At 41.5% G+C, this 21576-nt stretch overlaps 1 protein-coding gene across 10 annotated transcripts in view; it reads right to left on the reverse strand.

The window, feature by feature from the left end:
- Window positions 1-2923: 2923 nt before the first annotated feature.
- The window catches only part of LOC140699183 (formin-2-like), a 129800-nt gene continuing 111147 nt past the window's right edge, over window positions 2924-21576 (reverse strand). For 7 of the 10 annotated variants that reach the window (XR_012077186.1, XM_072970914.1, XM_072970912.1 and 4 more), the window contains one exon: window positions 9077-9408. Coding sequence is in view for 7 of the 10 variants with exons in the window: in XM_072970914.1 (XP_072827015.1) it covers window positions 9227-9408 (182 nt within the window). In the remaining 3 variants the exon portion in view is untranslated. Of the gene's footprint in view, window positions 3156-9076; window positions 9409-21576 lie in introns of those variants that run through there. The other 3 variants (XM_072970923.1, XM_072970918.1, XM_072970915.1) reach the window with 2 other exon arrangements.

Here is a 21576-nt window from a genome sequence, read left to right on the forward strand (position 1 = left end):
TTACCACTACATCCAGCCCTTCCCTGATGTGGGGCCGTGATGTGATTCCTTCTGTTGCCGTTTCAGCAGTGCTGCCCTGAGCATCCTACATGTCCTGATACCTGATTCCTCCCCAGGACAAGCCTCTGGGTTCTCATCTCCACAATGCGATGTTTCATCAGGACTCACTGAAATGATGTGCTTGATAGAGGGAGGTGCTGTCAGTACTCAGCTAACAAAATGACCTCAGGACTAACATTTTCAGTCATTCTCCACCTCAAATTCCACCTTTAAACCTTAGGAATTTTTTCTCGTTGGCCCAATTCTGTCACAAGACATGAGGTTCGGGGGTTGAGCCTGAGCTCCAGCCCCTAACCGTCCTTCCTGGTGGCCAATGGTGCTGTCCCTGACTGCATGTCCCTCCTCTGCGCCATCCCAGGGCAAAAGTGGATCAACAGTGAAGAGGAATGAAGCCTGGATGGTGTGGACCATCCAGCCAGGCAGGCTGGAAAAGCTAGTGGAGCACCTGGTACCCAATTTCATGGTAAGTGATCCCCATGTGTCCCCAACCTTCCATGCACTTACCTAGCATCTATCATCTCCCATCAGTTTTGACACTTGCTGTTCCAAAGGTGAGGGCCCTGCCCCTCCACAGCAGGGTGGGGACTCGGGCACCTGCCAGCTGTCAGTCTTCAGAAGGTCACTACACTTCTCTGAGCCTCAGGCTGCTCCTCTGAACAGTGGGGTGAACAGAGGGTTAACCTCATAGGGCTACTCTGGGGACTGTGACGTCCTCCGTGAAAGCGCTGTCTGGGTTCCTGGCCCTGCGGTAGGTCTGCTGGAGAAGCTCTTATGCTAATGTATTTTCTTCCCCAGGGCTTGGCCTCATCCATTGCTGTCTCCATGGTCTTGGATTTGAGCTGTTTTTTCCTATTGAAGTGGAGAGTTGAGATTCCACGTAGGGTGGTCCTGTCCTGGGTGAAGCCATTCAGGGATCCCTGGGGACATTTGGAGAGGCCACAGGCTGACTCAGACAGCTGACATGGGGCTGGTTGGGCCTCATTCATTCATCAAATATACAGCAAGCCCTGCTGGGTGCAGGCCCTTTTCCAAGCACAAACCATAACCCAGTGCACAGAGCAGACAACCCTGCCCTCAGGGCTTCACCCTAGTTGGGAATCACACAGTCCCAGGACACACTACCAGCAGGTAGTGCCCACGGTGCAGTCCGTGTGCCCCCAGCTGGCCGCCTCCTCCAGACATTGGTGCACCCTGATGCATTCTGCTGAGGGCAGCAGAGCCCTGGACCAGCTGCCATGTGAGTGAGCTTTGGATCAAGTGGAGGGGTTCCCTTCTCCAAAGAGCTGAAAGAAGTGTGGGGACTGTGGATGGGAGGTGCTGGCAGAATCTTGGATCCCACACATCATGGATCTTGAGAGAAGGCAAAGGTCTGAGGAAAGAAGTCAAAGCTGTAACTGGGGCTTTGGCTGCTCCAGAAAAGCAGAGAGGAGCTGGAGGACAGTGTTCATACCCATCCCTTTCCCATCCTGGCATGTCTCCCCATCCTGGGAGCTATAATGGGGGAGTGGAGAGAGTCCTTCCAACTGATCTGGTGGAACCTCTGCAGCAAGGGCTCAGTGGGCGCTCAGGGGTGGGCTGAACCCTCCCTGTGGAAGATGAGTGTCTGGGAGGAGAAGCCCCACATGGGGAACCTAGTGGGGTCAGCAACATGCAGACACGGGAGTAAATGTTGCAGGTGTTCAGGTAGGACCTGGAAGCCTGGGCAGGAGAAAGAGTCCATTTGTTCCCTGGTCCATCAGATCTTCATGGAGCACCTCCAGTGTGCCAGTGAGAGCTGTGAACAGAGCTGACACCAGAGGTGACACTCCAGTGGGAAGGAGACCAGGGAGAGAGACAGCAGTGTGCCAGGCTTCCCTGAAGAAGGGGAGAGGCCCTCACCCCATTGATCAGAGCCTCCCTTCAATGGAGGCTTTTTGACAGCCCCTCCTTGCTGACTAGGCTTGCCTCTGCCAGGACTGCCAGGTGACAGGTGGACAAGGGGTAGGACTGGCCCCTGGATGGGCAGGAGCAACAAGCACAGGTGCCCTGGCCCCTACAGGCCCTGGAAGGTTAGTGAGGAAAGAAAGGCATGGACTCTGACTCTGTTGCCCACCTGTCTGCCCCAGGGCCATCTCCTCCATCCTGGCCATACCAGTTCACTGTGGACTTTTACCAGCTCCCTAATTTCCCCATGAGAACATTGCCATTGTCCTACATGGCCCTTACATCTCAATATTCCCAACTTGGGCCTGGAACACCATGTCCACAGTCTTCTGGCACTGATGGAGCAACTCAAACTTGCTGAGGCAGAGAATGAGGGTGAGGAAATCAGGGTGAGGGCTGTGGGCATGTGTCAGGGATACAGGACTGTTCTCAAGCCTCCAGAGGCTGGGGTGGGGTCAGGAGCAGTGAGCAGGCTCAGATCACTGTTCCCATGGACTGCAGTCTTGGAAGACTTCCTAGGGGTGGGAACTTGGCCTCACACTTCATTGACTGGAATGAATGTACTTGGCAGGCACATGCAAAGGCACTCACGTTGATGATAGTTTCTTGTCCTGGAGCTGCAGCACCAGTTCCAGAGCAAGATGTAGAACCACCTCAGGAGCTACCACCAGCTCCAACTCTAGTGCCCCTGACAGCTGCAGACCCACGGCAGGCTGCAGCCACAGTTCCCGTTCAGTCTCAGTGCCCAGAACAGGCACTAGCATCAGCTCCTCCAGACCCAGAGTGGGCTCATGCCACAGCTTCCATGCAAACCCAAGACATGGAACAACCACCTACACCAGCTTCAGATTCAGAGCCAACGCAAGTTCCAGGAAGATCTCTTGTTTAATGTCAAGAGCTAGAACAACCTACTGCACCAAACCCAGCTCCAGTGCAAAGGCAGGCGCAGGTCAGAGCTCTTGATCCAGCTCAGCAAGTAGGATGAGCACATGTGGCACCTCCAGGTCCAGGGACAGAGCATGCGCACATCACAGTTCTCGTCAGGCCTGGGCTGCTCTGACAACCTGCGCCGTCTCAGCACCGGACCTCAGCTCCCGCAGCGCCGTCAGCTGCAGCTCTTTTTTTTTCAAGTTTATTTCCGTATTTTAAATAGCTTTATTGTGCCATGAGTCCTGTACAGTAAATGAGACATATTTCACATATACAATTTGATGAACTGTGATAGATGTACACACCCATGAACCACCACCACGGTCAGGAGAGCTGACATTCCCATCACTCCCCAAGAGATGCAATTTTCAAATTCCCAATTTGCCCCTCGCCACCTCCTTTGCCCCCTGGATACCATCAGTTTGTTCTCTGTGTCTGTGAGTCTGTTTCTGTTTTGTAGAGAATTTATTTCCAACTGCTGACCCTCAGTTAGTGCCTGTTGTGCTGCAGCAAACATTATTTTATGTTATTAAGTTTAAATACTTAAATATAAATAGTTAGCTAGTGGCTTATTAACCCTATTGTAATTTAAAAAATTGTGTTTAGTCTTTATTAACTATTTATTCATTTCATTTAGATTTTCCTCAAATATTTTCATTAAATTTTCCAGACCCTACAGTTACTTCCCAAGGAGATCTTGAAGAAATTAACTTTACATCAGTGGACTGCAGAGCGCCTGAACTCTGCTGGCATATGTGTCCACACGCAGTTTGGAAAAAGTGAGAAATTCATTAAAGTACAATGAAACATATATTTGATTCCCATGCAATTCAGTCATCCTTTCATTTGCATTCATACTGTATTTATTATGTAATGAATATGACATTCAGGATAAAGCAGTAACAAAGCAGCTTAAAAAAACTGCCCCCATGAAACTTCCAATTCAGTTAAGAATCAGACAATTCACAAGCGTGTACTTTACATGGAAATGGTAAGAAAACCTTGAAGGGAATGAGACACTGATGTGGTAGGGATGGTGATGTATGTGGAAGTCATCATTCTTCCTACTGGGTGATCACTGCAAGGGACCTGGGGAGTTCTTACAGACAAGCAGGCATTTGAGCTGAGACCTGAAGGAAGGAGGGAGACCACCACGTGTGTGTCCAGGGAGGATTCAAGGCAGAGGGAAGAGCTAATTCCAGGCCCTGGGGCAGGAGCACGCCGTCACAATCAAGGAGCTGAAAGGAGGCCTGTGAGGATGCAGCAGAGTGCGGCCCGGCCAGACTGCTGAGTTAGATCAGAGAGGGAACCACCTGACAGATGATGTAGGCCTCATGGTGCTGTGTGCATGTTGGCTTCATCTGTGAGGAATGGAAAGCTGTGGGCAGAGTGAACTGAGCAGTGACCTGACTGGATCCTCTGATTCTGGGTGGAGAACAGCCTACAGGAGTGAGGGCCCGGGAAGGAGCGTGGTTAGTGGCAGCCACTGCCATCCTGTCAAGAGGTGGTGGCAGCTCTGCTCAGGTAGAATAGGGGGAGGCCAATGAGGGACATAGTCTTAAATTAAAGATGAAGGCTTTGCTGATGGGGAGGAGATGAGGTGGAGAGAAGGGAGAAGTCAAGACAGACCACAAAACTGGGGTTTGAGCTCCTGTCAGTTTGGAGATAGTGTCACAAAATGGGGAGAATGAGGGAGAGCAGGTTCAGGGGAGATGGTTAATCTGTTTTTGGCTTGTTAGATGTCCACCTGCAGATGGTATGGAGACAGCTGGGTGGGCATAAATCTAGAATGTATGTGAAGGTTTGGAACAAAGAAGTGAATTTCAAATCATGACAGTCTAGATGTCATGGATGCCACAAGTCTGGATGACGTCAGCAAGGAGACGAGTGACTGAGAAAAAAAGTGAATCAAGACCTAATTCCTGAGTCAAACTAATGCTAAAGGGTTTGAAAGAAAAGTAGAAACCATCAGTGGAGTCACAGAAGGAAAGGCCAGTGAGTTCTTAAAATAAAAAACCCAGAAAACAACAACAAAAAACATATAAAAATGGTAGAATGTATTGAACTAGAATTTATATCATGGAAGCATTTCAAATAGGGAGAGAGACTTACTGTGTCAGATGAAGCTGATAAAGAAAAGTGTGGATTGAGAAAACTTTTTCCTGTGATAGAACTGTTCTAAAATGGGATCGTGAGGGAGACACAACTCTGCACATTTACACACACACAAGCCAAAAAAAAAAAATGTGCTTAAATGAGTGAATTTATGGCATGTAAAATATACCCCAAGAAATCTCCTTCAAAATGAAGGAGCACTTAGCACGTATCTACCCAGCAGAGCTGCTCCCAGGTACTCGTCTCACAGGGTAAATGAGAACAGATATTTACAAAAAAGGTGCATGCATATATATACAAAAAATTTATTCATAATAACCCACACTTGAAGTAAATCAAATGTCTATTATTAAGAGAATGGATAAATATTTTGTGATATAATCTTACAAGGTCACAGTATTCAGCCCTACAAACAGAATGAATGGCATAGTCAAATACAAACATTTAGCTCTAAAAACATTACTTAGAGCAAATGATAAAGACGTCAAAGAATACATTGTGATTTTTTCCATTTTTGTCAAGTTCAGCCACCATCAAACTAATGGATTATGTCCTGAGAGTGTGTGTACTTCAACTGAAATATGACAGAGGGTGTATCTTCTGTTGAGGATTAGGAAAATGAAAGATCTGTAAAATCTAAAAATTAACATCGATACATTTACACTCTATTTTTTACTGTATATAGATCTAAACACAAAAAGAAACAGGCAAGAAAAATTACCATTGGACAGTAATAGAGAGAAGGACACTTTGGTTACAACCCTCCACTCTGGCACAGCCCCTCCCCCACACACTGGTAACTGACCAATCTGGGATGTCAGTTGCTGGCTGGGTTCCAGGTGGAATCTTGGGGTGCCCCCCGGGGCTTGTGGCTGGTGGCTCCACGGTAACCAGGCAGAGCCCTGGGTGGGTCAGTGCCATGGAGGGGCTGCTGTCCTCCATGGAGCTTGGCTTTGGGCTGATCCTGAGGGAGGTGGGTGTGGTCCTGGTGGTACTGCTGCCCAATGGCCTGTCTGCTCAGCTCATGTTCCAGAGCCTCCAGTGGGAGGCAGTGATGAGTCTCCCTGTCTTCACCTCACTGGTGAGTGTCTTATTTACCTGCAGGCTTATTCAGTCTCTCTTATTCGTTGTGAAAGAAATGTTGTAACTGAGACTGATCTTCTACTTAGCTGGAATCTACATTAAGCCTCATTTCTGAAGACAGTTTGGGTAACTACTATATACCAGCCATGTAAGTGAAGTATACACAGAGTTATTCTGTGCACAAATGTTACATTATAATTTGAAATCATACGCAACTTGTCAATATAAAGTTTTAGATGGCCATAGCATTTATTTCTAGAGTTTAATTCTGAAGTTGTAAGTTTAATTCAAAGAGCCTTTTTCTCACCTTAGTATGTGTAATTTAAAAAAAAAAATGTTCTTTAAGACGAAGTTAAATTGTACTCTTAGAAATTTTTTATTTAAGTTTTATATTCTGCTATAACAATATCCATATTAGAAATAAGTTTGTTACATTATGTGAGGTTGTTTCATTTCTCTCCCTGCAAGAAATCTGCATCATGAGTTTCTGATCAAGAAGAAATTCAATTGGACACTTTGGGAGAAGCATCACATCCCTGCCCTTCCCCTCTCAGTCACCATCTTGCACTCAAAATGTGGCGGAAAACTAGGGCAGTGTAAAAGTTTTTTTTTCATGCAAAATTTAGTCTGAGGCCCACAATTACTATCTTTATTTACACATCATGCACACTTATAAGGCAATCAGCACAAATTGGTTTTTGCCATGTCAGAAGTGAAGGAGACAAAATACTTTTGTAACTGGAAGGAATCACATGAAAAAATGGCAGAGGTAGCATCATACGTTATGTGACATTTTCTCAAATTGATAAATGCATGGTGCTTGGGATGGGGAAGGTTAATTAAAATTAAAACTATGTCCATTTCTTTGTGGTGCTGACACTGAAGGGAGGAAAAAAGATTCTAGAGAGGAAAATTAAACAGAAGATAGTGTCTGTCAGGATGGCATAAGTTGTGTAAGAAATAGAAACAGGGAAAGAGGCAGCGGTGGAGTGGGGGCTGGTGGTCTTGGCAGAAGTGGGGCTGGAAGGCCCCTTCGAGGAGGGGACACCTCATCATGGCAGACACATGGAGAGACACCCTGTGGGATGAGGGCACAAACAAGAGATACAGTGGGGATCATGCTGGGCGTGAAGAGCTGTCAAAATCTAGGATGGCCAGAATGCAGTGAGGGAATGGCAGAAATGGGGGTAAATGCCACCAGGCATCAGAAGATGGAGGGAACTGTCACCACAGTAAATAGCTTGATTTCAAGTAAATTGGGCTTTGGCTGCCACTCTGGAAAGAGGATAAACCAGGTGTGAGAACGTGACACTGATTAGAGGCTGAGGACAGAGGTGACAGGACCCGGTGGAAGCAAAAGAAGTAGAGATTGAGAGATGGGATCAAATCAACCAGGGGCCCTGCAGGCAGAGAACATGTGACGGATGATGGTTGTGGGTTCCAGGGAAGAGAGGGGTGGGGATGAAGACAGAATTCTTATTTAAGCATCAGGATCAGAACCAGTGTCTTCCAGTGAAATGCGGATGAATTCAGAGGGGTGTACTTGGAAGGGAAATTGAAATGTGAGAGTTTGGAAGGAGACTTTTGACAAGGTCCATGACACCAGAGTAGAAATAAGATGTGCTAATGGGGATGCAAGGGTCGTACAGTAATCAGAGAGGCAGCTATAAATATGAAGGGTCATTGGGGAGTGAAGTTACTTTAGCAGAGATGGAGTCCAAGCACTGGGTTGATGTCACTGGATAAATTCCATGGGCCTATTTGTGTTCACAAGTAAACTTAGGTCTCTCAGGATCAAAAATAAACCAGTGATCACAATGGTGGTATTCTTCAGTCTGTACGCATGTTGGGGCTTGAGTTGTGCATGATCCCCTACCTGGTCCCTTTTCACAAGGGATGGGACACCTCACATAGTCACAGGGCTCTGAAGAGAAATGAGGAACATGGCTGGAACCATCACACAAGAGCCATGGTACACAGGGTGCTTCTCTTGTCTTTGGCTCTTGTGAAATGATGCCAACCTGTTTTTGAGCTGGAGGCTCAGCCATTGATTGCTTTTGAACTCTGGGATCTGCCTCCAGGTACCCTGTTCCCCTCTCTAACAAGTGAACTTCACACCCTAAGAGATCCTAACTACCCTTGTGCTTCAGTAGCGTGAATTCAGGCACTGTCATCCTATGAACCATTGACACCATCTCCTCTCACTTCAGAGCTGGGGTTCAGTGCTCTTTAGCCAGAAAGTCAGAGCCCATGCAGGCCACAGGAGTCTGCCACATCTGCCTAGTACTTAGCCAGAAACTGCCTAGCCTTGCAGTGAGAACAGATTAAAAACATACCCATTATTTGCATTATCCCACTCCATCCTCATGAGGACAAAACAAGGCAGTATCTGCTGTGACCTCATAACACCCCGGTGGAAACTGAGATACAAGAAAATTCACTCATTCCTAACTAACCAAGAAAGGGCTGATATTCACAGGGCTGTGTGATGAATACTCTGCTTGTGAATTCTGAACTCATGTATCCAGTGGGAGCCGATGGAAATAGAAGTGGTGAGAGGTTTTCTAAACTATCTTGAAAAGTAAAGTTGACATTAGAAGCATTTGTGGTTATGTTCATGGGGGAAACTGAAGATGATATATGTACTGAGAGTGCATTTGGGGAATCCTTTTAGGGAGCGTAAATCCAGATTGTTCTGTTCAAATTCTCCCAATAGGCCAGGAGATTTCTTTCAATGCAGGGATGGAGAGCTCAACTGAGTATAACAAGCCTGTTGGTGGAAATTTCTGGGTGATTGGGCAAACCTTATTCATACACATATTATGTGTATATATATATATGTATATATCTGTACATGAATACATACACATATATATGTAATATATAGAGTTTTGTATGTAAACAACAGTGTCATTGTATAAAATACCTTCTCTATTTGCTTGAGATATATTAACAGATCATTTATTTCATGTTTTCCTATGATCTTTTCATTGTTTTCTGTTCCTTTGTTACCTTCCTTCAATGTAGTTTTTTCCTCCATTTTTCATACTAGAAGACATGCTCTCATAACACATAGTCCTACCCTGCACTTACATGTTTATGAGATGAGTGGAAATTAGCTGCACATGACTTCCGTGCGCCTGGATAATGGCCTGCATCTCTCAGTGTTCCTCCCTGTGTTACTTATGGGCCACACACGGAACTGTGAGGCTGTGCCTTGGATGGCCCCAGGTGTCTCAGCAAGCGATCCGTGACCTTCTGTGGCAGGGTCGAGAGAGTCTGCCAGGATCCTGGAGGCTGATCACGAAAAGGTGAGGTGAGGATTCAGTTTACAATCTGTAATGAAGGCTCTTATTTTCAACAGGACAGCATATCCTGTTACCTCACCATTGTTCTCAGCATGATTTTAATGAGATTTTACCATTTTGTTGTATTATAAAGCTGTGAACATATTAATCATGTGTATTCCAGTTTAAAACTTTACACGGCTGTACAACACCTATGTATTCTCCCATTGTAGGATATTTAGTGTGTCTCCAGTTTTGGAGGGAATGAAAAAAATATCTACTATAAATATCTATGGACACATTTTTTGTTTACCTACTTTTTCCTTAAGCAAAATCCTGGGGGCAGAGTTGCTTGTTGATGCAGAGTTTGTGTGCTTAAATTGATTTTTTCCAACATGTTTGTACCATTAAAACATCTCATCACCAATACAAAAACTCAAATTGCTCCATACCATTCCCAATGCTTGGTATGTTTCCTTCTCAGCTGTTACAATGTATCATGTTGTTAGTCTTACTTAACATAAAGGTCAGTATGTTACTTTTGTTTTTATTGTGTTTTCCTCAAGAAAAAACAGTGCCCATTGACTCATCTCCTGGGATCAGGGAAGTCTTGATGAAAAGAAAGTGCCCCACGAGCAGGGCTGAAGCCCAGATGGGTTACTTTTTGGTTCTCCAAGGTGAGTCCAAAGAACAAAAAGCAATTGGTTGACTCTCTGTCTTCTTAATTTTACTCTTCGCTGCTAATTTACTGTTTCTGAGGTTTTGCTACATTTAGAGGCAATAAGTTCATGTCCATTACTGGCAAAAGTGGTTTTAAGGTTTTTTTAATTATTATTTTTTGATAAAATTCAATATATAACTATTTTAAAGTATTCAATTTGGACATCAAGGCAAAAGCAGAACTGGAGGCTCCTGACTCCTTCCTCCCATGATGCACTAAATAAACAGCGACACAATAATCAATTTCCTGTGAGAGTAATGTAAAAATGGGTTGGTTCTCCTACACACTGGATGACGGGCAAAATACTGACATGTTAGGAAAAGCCGACATACACGAGGGCCATAAACCCAAGGCCCAGCAGTGGCCCTTGCAATCAGGATATAAACCCTGGCTCTCATCTTCATTCTAAGAAACACAGGATTCAGACAAGACATCTAGGGCACTAACATTTATGGATGCCTTCTGAGGTCCCTAGATCACCTTGCTCTTGGAGGTCAGAGGGCTGAATATTCATGAGTCACCCAGGGACCACAGACAATAAAGTGGTGATTTAAAACAGGTGTGTAAAGTCCTTCAGGGGTTCTTTCTCCTATCTCAGAACAGAGGACTCGGGCAAAAACACAGCTCCCATTTTCTCCAGTGCAGAGTGCAGACTACACACTTAAGTCCAATGTTTAGAAATGCTGCCTGAAAGTCACACATCAAATGACCTTGTACATGGGAGAGTTTCCTGTTAATCCTTCCTCCAGTGTGTGTGTGTGTGTGTGTGTGTGTGAGCGCGTATGTGTGCGTGTGTGTACAGGCTGGGATCAGGCTTTCAGCTTTCCCTAGGAGGAGAACTATATATTACTCTGATTGTTTTCTCTGCCACCTGAGGGTCTGACTTCTAACTCACCTATTTTTTTCACTGTGAGCTCATGAGGCCCTGCACTCACTAGGCTGCTCAGCATGTACAGAGAACAAGTCAGCGGTCCCTACCAGCCTCATGCCCTCTCCTGTGACTCCCTTCCCCAGCTCATGTCTGAAGTGACTCCAAGATCACAGCCCTTTCCGGGAAGATGCTCCCCTTCACCACTGATGCAGCAGTGTTTCCAGCTACAGAACAAAGGGGTCTCTCCTAGTTTGTCTCTCTCTGGAAATGATGAATAAGACAACCCCCAGACCCCTGATAACTTTCATGCACAGGTGAATATGTAAGGCAGCTCCTTCCCCACCCAGCTCCACAGATAGACTCCAGCCTGCAGCTGCCCCACCCACCTCTGAGAGCCCACAGAACCCAGCAGCCTCCAGATTCCTGGCAATGACAAAGCACAAAGAAACATCTTGAAAGAGTATGTGGTTTGAACAAATGTGCAGGTATTTTCCGTAAATCCTGCCCCCAATTTATTGTAGAATGTATAGGAGAAAAATTCCAGTTCCCTGTAATTAAGGCTGAGGAGAAGAGAAGATGGATGGCACACAGGACATCAACTTTTGTGGCAGCTACTGAACAGAGAGGTTTCTATCTCATTTGCTAAGGATACTTACAGGACTTGGCACAACCTAGTACCCTGTGCATACTATGAACATAGGTGGCCATTTGGACAAGCACAAAGCTTTGAGGAAAGCAAAATTTATGGACTAGCTGATTAGTGAGGTTTATCTGCCATACAAGGCCAGTCTGTGAACATTTGAGAGGTGGCTATTTGTCAAATGTACAGAAACCAAAACAGAGATTTACAGAAAATGAAGAAACAAGGAAATATGGCCCAAAGAAAAGCATAAAGTCAATCTTCAGAACCAAATTCTAATAAAAATGGTGATAACTGATTTACCCAAAAGAGAGTTCAACATAATGGTCATAAAGATGTTCATCAGAATCATGAGATCAATGCATAAGCAAAGTGAGAAGTTTAAATGTACAAAGAAAATAATTTTGAAAGACCAAACAGAAAAGTTACATAAACATCATGGCAATGTGATTTGTACATTTTGTTTTCTCCTACGATGTAAAAATAATGGGACATCCATAACCAAAAAATGTGCCTCCACACAGCATATAAGGGAGCCATTCACCTACAGATCCTCAAACAGTTGGATGGGATCTCAGCATGTACTGGAGAGAAGGGGCATGGCAGTGGCGGTGGCAGCAGCACAAGTGGAAACAGCAGGTGGCAGTGGGACAGCTCAACCTTTCTGGGAAAGCAGGTGGAAGGGGAAGGTGGTGAGTCAGTGGTCAGCTGTGCATGCTGCAGCTGGAAGGATCTGTTTCTCTCCATAGGAGAGACTGCAGCCACATTGGGAGAGGAACAAAAGGGAAGAAGGCAGACAAAGAAAACTGAATGAATACCCTCCTGTTCACCCATGGATCATCCCAAAGGTCATCCCATTGGCTTCTGGGTCCACATCCCCAAACTAGGATTTATCTATTGGTATATGGGCACATCCAAAACCCTAGCCCCAAACACACATCTTCCTACTACTGGGTAGCACCCCCTTTTGTTTCCCTCCATGAGCTTATTTTTTTTTTACATGTTCCCACTCTTAGTAACAAATCACTTCTAGCAAGAGAAGCCAGAATCATATGGTACAGGGAGACTTTGGGGAAAAAAGGTGGGGGGAAATACTCATTACCAAAACACAAAATCCCAGTATCAGACGGCTTCACTGAAGAATTCTTGCAAACATTTAAAGAAGAATTAATACACATTCTTCTCAAATTCCTCAAAAATATCAAGGGACAAGGAACACATCCAAACTAATTCTACAAAGCAAGAATTACTTGAATACCAAAAGTAAATAAGGGTACCACAAGTAAACTATAGACCAGTATCACTGAGGAATGTAGATACAAAATTTCTTAACAAAATAGTAGAAAATCAAATTCCAGTACATCTTAATAGGATTATACACATTATCCAAGTGGGATTTCACCCTGGGATCCAGAGATGGTTCCACATATGCAAATCAATAAATGTAAAATATTGTATCAATAACTGAAGAGTTAAAAAAATCCATCTCAGTTGATGCAGAAAAAGCATTTGACAAAATGCAACAGCCTTTCACAATAAAGACCCTTAACAAATTAAGGATAGGTCAAAATCATAAAGGGAATATATATCAAACACAGAGCTGGCAATATGCTTAGTGAAGAGAAATTGAAATTGGGTCCTCTAATAACATGAAAAAAAAAAAAAGGATGCCTACTCTCACCACTTTGCATCAATAGATATAGTACTGAAAGTCCTAGCCAGAGTAATTAAGCAAGACAAAGAAATAACAGGCATCCAAGTCAGAAACAAAGAAATAAAATCACCATTATTTGCTGATATGATGTTACATCCCAATGAGTGAAATAAAGCACTGTTGGAATTACCTAACGATTTCAAAAAAGTGGCTTGATACAAACATCAACATACAGAATCCAGATGTATTGTTTCGTATTAATGATGCAGCAGCTGAAAAAGAAATAAAGGAAATGATCTCATTCAGAATAGCAAATGAAAAGAAAGCAAAACAAACAAACAAAACCAGTAATGAGTAGAGAGATTACTTTAAGAGATTAAATAACATACGGGTAAATTTTATCAAGGAAGTGAAAGATCTATACAACAAAAACTGCAAACTTTCTGAAAGAAATAAAAAAAAAAGTAAAAAAAAAAAACCAACAACACCCTTTATGTATGTAGATCTGGGGAATTAATACTATTAAAATGGCCATACTACCCAAAGCTATCTACAAATTCACTGCAATCCAAATCAACATACAAAAGGCAATCATTACAGAAATAGTGGAAAGAGTTTTAAAGTTTGTGTGTAAATGCGAAAGCCACTCAGGAGCCAAAGCATTTCTTAGAAGAAAAGGAGGCGTGGAGGTATCATGCTTCCTGACTTCAAACTATACTACAAACCCAAACTACTAAAAACAATATGGTACTGTCAAAAAAAAACAGTCACATGGACAAATGGAATAGGAGATGCCAGAGTTAAATCTGGCTACATATGGTCAACTAATATTAGACAAGAAAACCCAGAACACACAATGAGGCAAGATAGTCACTTCAACAAAGGTGCAGGGGAAAACTACACAAATGCATGCAATAAAAATACTGAACGCCTGTCCCACACCATTCGCAAACAATTAACTCAAAATGGATTAAGCACTGGTATCGTGAAACTCCTAGACACATCCTAAAGAACCGCATTGATATTGCTTTTTGCAAGGATTTGTCTTGAAATAATGACAAAAACACAAACAGCAAAAGCAAAAATCAACACATGGGACCACATCAAACTCAAAAGGTTTTGCACCACAAAAGAACAAGTAAAAATTCAAAAAAGATAATCTACAGAATTTCAGAAAATTTTGGAAATGTGTATTCAAGCAGAGGTTAATATCCAAAATATATAAAAACTCATACAACATATAAACAAGAACAAGGAACAAACCCACCAATTCAATGAAAAAATAGACAGAATAAATAAACAGATATTGTTGCAAAGAGCTCCAAAAGTCACATGAAAAGATGCTCAATATCTCTATCGATCAGAGAAATGCAAACCAAAGCCAAAATGGGATATAACCTCACACCTGTTAGAATATCTATCATCAAGAAGACACAACAGCTGGGGCAAGAATGTGGTTAAAAGAGAACCCTTTCAAATTGTTGTTTGGAATGTAAAGTGGCCTAAACACTTTGGAAAACAATACGACTGTAGCAAAAAAATTAAAAACAGATCTACCATGCAATCTAACATTTCTGTTTGTGCATATATACACCCAAAGAGTATGAGAACTTCGATGTGCATTTTGGTGAAGTGTATGCATGCCCATGTTACAGCATTATGTGCAACAGCCAAAATTAGGGAAACCCAAATGCCCATCAGCAGATGAATGGATAAAAGTATGTGGAATGTGCACAAATGGACAGTATGCATCCAAGAGAAAGAAGGATATTCTTCAATTTGCTAAAAGATGAATGGAGTTTAAGCACATTATGTAAATGAGATAATTTGGAAATAAAAGGCAACTGGTATATAAGATCACTCACGTAGAATAATGGAAACATCATGAAAATAGATATAAATATACTATATATAACATAGATGCATAAAATATATATGCAATATCATATAATATGAGGGGGGTGAAAAGGTAAATTTTATCATTACTTTATGTAAGTGACGTTCAGATGTTACCAGTTTAAAATAAGCCATTGTTATAAGACATTTTATATAAGATTATTGGTAATTCCTATATAACTGCCTACATCATTTTTACACCTGAAAAAGATACAGGAATCAAAATCTATCCATGCAAAAACAGTCATTAAACACAAAATAAGACAGCAAAAGGGAAGAAGTATAAAGAATACAGGACAGGGAACAGTTAACAAAACAGCAAGTTCAAAACTTTTCCTACAGATACTTACTTTAAATGGAAGTGAATTCAACTCCCCAATAGAAAGATAAAGCACAGCTAAATGGATAGGGAAAAAAAAGAGCCAACTGAACCCTGTCTTCAAGAAACTCACTTTAGATTCAGGGACAAATAGATCAAAAGTGAGGCAATGGAAATTTGTATACTATGCATATGTAACTGAGAGAAAACAGAAGTGGATATATTTATATCAGAAAATATCAGCTTTACATGAAAAATGGCCCCTAAAAGAGTGTCATAACATAAAGATAAATGGGTAATTCAACAGGAAGGTAAACAGCTGTACATATATATATACACCAAATATCAGAGCAAACACATATTTAAAACAAATGCTGACAAATCAGAAAGGAAAAACTGTCTGCACTATAACAGTAATAGGAGACTTCAATGCCTGACTTTGAGTCATTGATAGTTTATCCAGATAGCAAGTTCATAAAGAAACAGTGGACTTGAACTACACTATAGTGCAAACAAGACTGACTAACATATACGGAAGTCTCTGCCCAACAGCAGAAAAATACACGTGTTTATTATCAAGCACACACAGAATGTTCCCCATGATAAAATATATGCCAGGTCACAAAACAAGACGTAACCATTTTAATAAGTTTAAAACCATTCCAAATATCTATTTTGGCCACAACAGAGACAAAGCAGAAATTGATGGCAGCAAGGAAACTGATAAAAATTTACCAAAACATGGAAACTAAATAACACACACTTGAACAACAAAGGGTCAAAGACAAAATCAGAAGGGAAACTTAAAAATGCCCACAGACTAAAGAAGATGAAAACACTACTTACCAAAAGGTATGGGATGCAACAAAAGCAGGATGTTTATATGGATAATTTCTTATATTATAAAAAGAAGAAATGTCTCAAGTAAATGACCAAGCTTTACACTTAGGCACTAGAAAATGAGAACAAAATATACCTGAAGTTAGAAGGAAGGAAAATGTAATGATTAGAGCAGAAACAAAGAAAATAGAGAAATCAAAATGTCAAAAAAATCAACAAAATTGAGGTTTTGGGTTTTTTTGGAAAATAAACAACACAGAGAAAACTTTAGACTGTGAAAAAGTGAAAAGTCTCAAATAAATAAAATCAGAAATTAAAAAAAAAGAGAAATTACAACGGATGCCTCAAACAGTGAACAGTTATTCAACAACAAATTAGAGAACCTACAAGAAATGGATAAGTTCTTAGTCTCATACATCCTACCATTCTACCTTTTTTTCTGAATAAAGAAAAATAGAGAGGCTAAACAGTCCAATAAGAAAGAAGAAGATTGAAATCAGAATAAAAAACTTCCCAACAAGAAAAGCCCAGGTCCAGAACGTTCATGGATGAAGTCTCAAAACATTCAAACAACAATGGTCACCAATCAAACAGGATGATAATGGCACACAGTCAGACACAAAGACCAATGGAATGGAAGAGAAAGCCCAACAATAAGTGCACACATTTGATTAATTAACCTGTGACAAAGGAGGTAAGAATATATCATGGAGAAAAGACAGTCTCTTTAATAAATGCTATGCTGGGAAAACTGGACAGCTCCTTGTAAAAAATGAAACTAGAGCATCTCTTAACACCATATACAACCATAAACTCAAAATGGATAAGACAAGATACTCTAAGATTCCTAGAGGAAAACATAGGCAGGTAAATCACAGCAGTAACTTTTTTTTTCCCCAGCAGTGCCTAGAGTAATGGAAATAAAAGCAAACATAAGCAAGTGGAACCTAAAAGCTTTGCATAGCAAAGGAAACCATAAAGAAAGTGAAAAGACAACTGACAGAGTGGGAGAAAATATTTGCAAATGATGAGACTGACAAGGGATTAAATCCAAAATATATGAGCAGCTCATACAACTTAATATAAAAGGAAACAACCAACCCAATCAAAAAATGCATAGAAGGCCTAAATAGACATTTCACTAAGGAGACACACAGATGGCCAACAGACACATGAAAAGATTCAAAGTATCGCTAATTATTAGGGAAATACATATCAAAACTACAATGAGGTGTCACCTCCCACCAGTCAGACTGGCCATCGTTAAAAAGTATACAAAGAATAAATGCTGGAGAGGGTGTGGAGGAAAGGGGACCCTCCTACACTGTTGGTGGTAATGTAAATTGGTGCAGTCATTTTGGAGACGAGTACAGAGGTTCCTGAAAAAAACTACAGAGTTAATATATGACTGAGCAATCCCACTCCTAGGGATGTATCTGGGTAAAACTATAACCCAAACAGACACATGTACCCCAGTGTTCACAGCATCGCTCTTTACAATAGCCAAGATATGGAGGCAACCTAAATGTTCATCAACAGATGAGTGGATAAGGAAGATTGTGTGTATATATATATATATATATATATATATATATATATATACACACACAATGGAATATTACTCAAGCATAAAAAGAATGAGATTATGCTATTTGCAGCAACACAAGTGGACGTAGAGATTATTATATTAAATGAAATAATTCTGACAGAGAAAGACAAATGTTATTTCATGATATGATTAGTGCTATCTAAAACAAAATGATAAAAGTGAACTTGTTTACAAACCAGAACTAAATTCACAGACACAGAAAAAAATAATGGTTACAAAAAGGAAAAATGGTGGAGGGAGGAATAAACTAGAATTTTGGGATTAATATATACACACTACTGTAAATAAAATATATAAACAAAAGGGCCTGCTCTATAGCATATGGAACTATGTTAAATATCTTGTAATAACCTATAATGGAAAAGATTTGAAAAAGAATATACATATACATATATATGAGAGTGTGTATATATATAATTGAATCCTTTTGCTCTATGTCAGAAACTAACACATCATTCTAAATCAAATATACATCAATTTTAAAAACTCATGAGAATTATTCTAAACAAAATAGTTACACGATAATTTACCTCAACAAAATTAAGGACCTTTATGAAAGCCCAATTTAACATTTCCAGCAAAGAGAAAAATCTGCATACTTTCCCTCTAAGTTCTAGTAGATGGCACAATGTCCACTCTCACCACTTATTCAATCTAGGAAGTCAAATTTATAGAATTTTAGAAGGAAAAAATAATAAAGTGAACCAAATCATAAAGGAGGGAATTGTCTGTATGCAAAGGGAATAATCCTATATAGAAAAAATATATATATATATAGAACCACCAAAGCCCCTAAATCCTTAAAGCAATTCTGAGCAAGAACAACAAAGTTGGGGGGATCACATCTCCTGATTTCAGATTGTATTGAAAGCCATCATCCTCAAAACACGACTTGACTAGCACCAGCACGGGCAAGGGGACTCACAGAACAGACCAGAAAGCTCAGAAATATGCCCAAGAATAGACAGTCACCTAACTCTGACAAGGGTATCATGAACGCACAATGGGGAACCAATATTCTCTTCAATACATTTCATTGGCTGCAGGGATATACACGTGCAAGAAAGTTGAACCCTACTTGCACCACACACAATAATCAAGCCAAAATGGATTAGAGACTTAAACATCACAACTGAAAGTACGAAACCTCTTGAAGGAAACGTGCAAAAAGCACACTGACCTTGGATGCCTCAGGTGGGCCCTGGAACCCAGGGGACCGCGTGGTCTCCCCAGCCAGGCTGGGTCCAGCCCGTGTTGCTATGCGCTGTGCTCTGGGTCAGCGGGGACCCGGCCTCAGCCTCCCTGCGCAGCTGCCACTGGGAAGCACGCCGGCCCAGGTCAGCCGGCGCCCAACGCTGCCAAGCCCTGGGCCCAAGGGCCCCCGAACTCCAGGTAACAGAAAATGTAAAAATACATCTTCCGATCACTGTCAGAAGATCACAAAGACCCAACAGTATAGTGAGAAGACAATGCGAACAACAAGAAAGGCCAGGAGGCTGAGAGACCTTCTGGGAGGTAACTCACCCGAAGCAGGGCCAGGTGAGAGGATCCCAGCAGCACTGCAGGACAGGACACCAGGAGATGATGCCACCGGGGAGGTGACAGCGCTTCCTTCTGCGGGAGGGCCCCAGCCACCATGGTAGCTCCAGGTGACCTACATCAGCCTCCACTTTCAGTTTCGTCCCCAGGTCACCACCAACCAGCCAGGCAGGATTCTGATTGGCTGCGTCTTATCGGACGTCACCTGTGCGCACTGTGTGCCGCCTGAGACTCAGCAGTGCCTGTGATTGGCCGCCTCCCTGCCCTTTCCCAGCCAAAGTCGCTCCAGGCATCCCTTTAATCAGTCTCCTTCTCTCTCCCTGGCCCTAACCCAAGGACCCCTGCATAAGCCTGTAAAGGAACGCATTCTTACCCTGTCCTGGATCTGAGGGGGTTAGAAGTTTTTACCATTAACTGTGCTGTTATTAGCTGCAGGCTTTTTCTTTTTCTTTTTGTTAATCAAACTATGGAAGTTCCCGTCTGTTCCCAGTGTATAGGGTTACACTATGATTAGACGTTGAATGTAGTCCTATTCTTTACCTGCAACTATTGTGATAGTAGTATTCTTGTTCTAAATACTGCTATATGGTTATTATATTCATGTATAAATATCAACTAGGCCTTTAATAGTTGAATTTTCCCTATTAGGTATGGAATTTTTTGTGGTTTTTGTGTTTTCATATTGTTTTTCATTATAGGTTTCTACAAGATATAGAATATAGTAACTGTGCTATAAGGAAGAAACTTGTTTATCTATTTTATATATAGTAGTTAGTGACTCCAAATCTAGATTCCAGTTTGTCCCTTCACATCCCCTTTGTCCCCGGGTAACCATAAGTTGATGTTCTGTCTCTGAATCTATTGCTGTTTTGTAAATAAATTCATTTGTGTCATTTTTTTAAATTTAGATTTCACATATGAGTGGCATTTTTTTTTCTCCTTCTGGATTACTTCATTTAGAATGACAATCTCCAGGCCCATCCATCGTGCTACAAATGACATTATTTTATTCATTTTATGCCTAAGTATTATTCCATTGTATAAATATACCACAATTTCTTTATCCAGTCACCTGTCAATGGACATTTAGGTCATTTTAATGCCTTGACTATTTTAAATTCTGCTGCTGTGAACATTAGGGTGCATGTATCTTTCAAAATAGAATCCCCTTCAGAAATATGTCCAGCAGTGGGATTGCTGGATCATATGTTTAAGTCTATTTTTAGTTTTTCGAGGAATATCCATAGTTTTCTATAATGGTTACACCAAACTACATTCCCACCAACAGTGTAGGAGCATTCCCTATTTCTCCATACCCTCTTTGGCATTTATCATTTGTGGATTTTTAATGATGATCATTGTGACAGGTTATATCTCACTATAGATTTAACTTTGATTTTCATTCTGACAATTAGGGATATTGAACACTTTTCATCTGCCTATTGGCCATTTGGCTTACTTCATTGGAAAATTGCTTCTTTAGGTCTTTGGTTCATTTTTAGACTGGATTGTTTGTTCTTCTGTTATTCAGCTGTCTGTGCTGTTCTTATATTCTGGAAGTTAGGCCCTTGTCATTCCCATCATTTGCAAATATTTTCTCCCATTCCATAGGTTGTCTTTTTGTTATGCTTATGGTTTCCTTTGCTATGCAAAAGCGTAGGAGATTAATCAGGTCCCATTTGTAGTTTTTTTTTGGCTTTTATTTCTATTGCCTGGTGGATTGTCCTGGTAAAACATTGCTAAGATTTATGTTAGAAACTGCTTTACCTATGTTTTCTTCTATGAAGTTGATCATGTCTTGCCTTCTGTTTAAGTCTTTAAGCCATTTTGATTTTATTTTTGTGTATGGTGTGAGGGAGTGTTCTAACTTAATTTACATGTCACTGTCTAGTTTTCACAACACCACTTGGTGAAGAGACGGTCATTTCTCCATTGGATATTCTTATCTCCTTTGTCAAAGATTGATTGTAGGTTTGTGGTTTTATTTCTGGGCTGTCTATTCAGTTCCATTGATCCGTATGTCTGTTTATGTGTTAATACTACACTGTTTTGATTACTGTACCTCTGTAGTATTGCCTTAAATCTGGCA

The sequence above is a fragment of the Vicugna pacos genome, chromosome 11 (genome assembly GCF_048564905.1).
Source record: "Vicugna pacos chromosome 11, VicPac4, whole genome shotgun sequence".
Taxonomy (NCBI): domain Eukaryota; kingdom Metazoa; phylum Chordata; class Mammalia; order Artiodactyla; family Camelidae; genus Vicugna; species Vicugna pacos.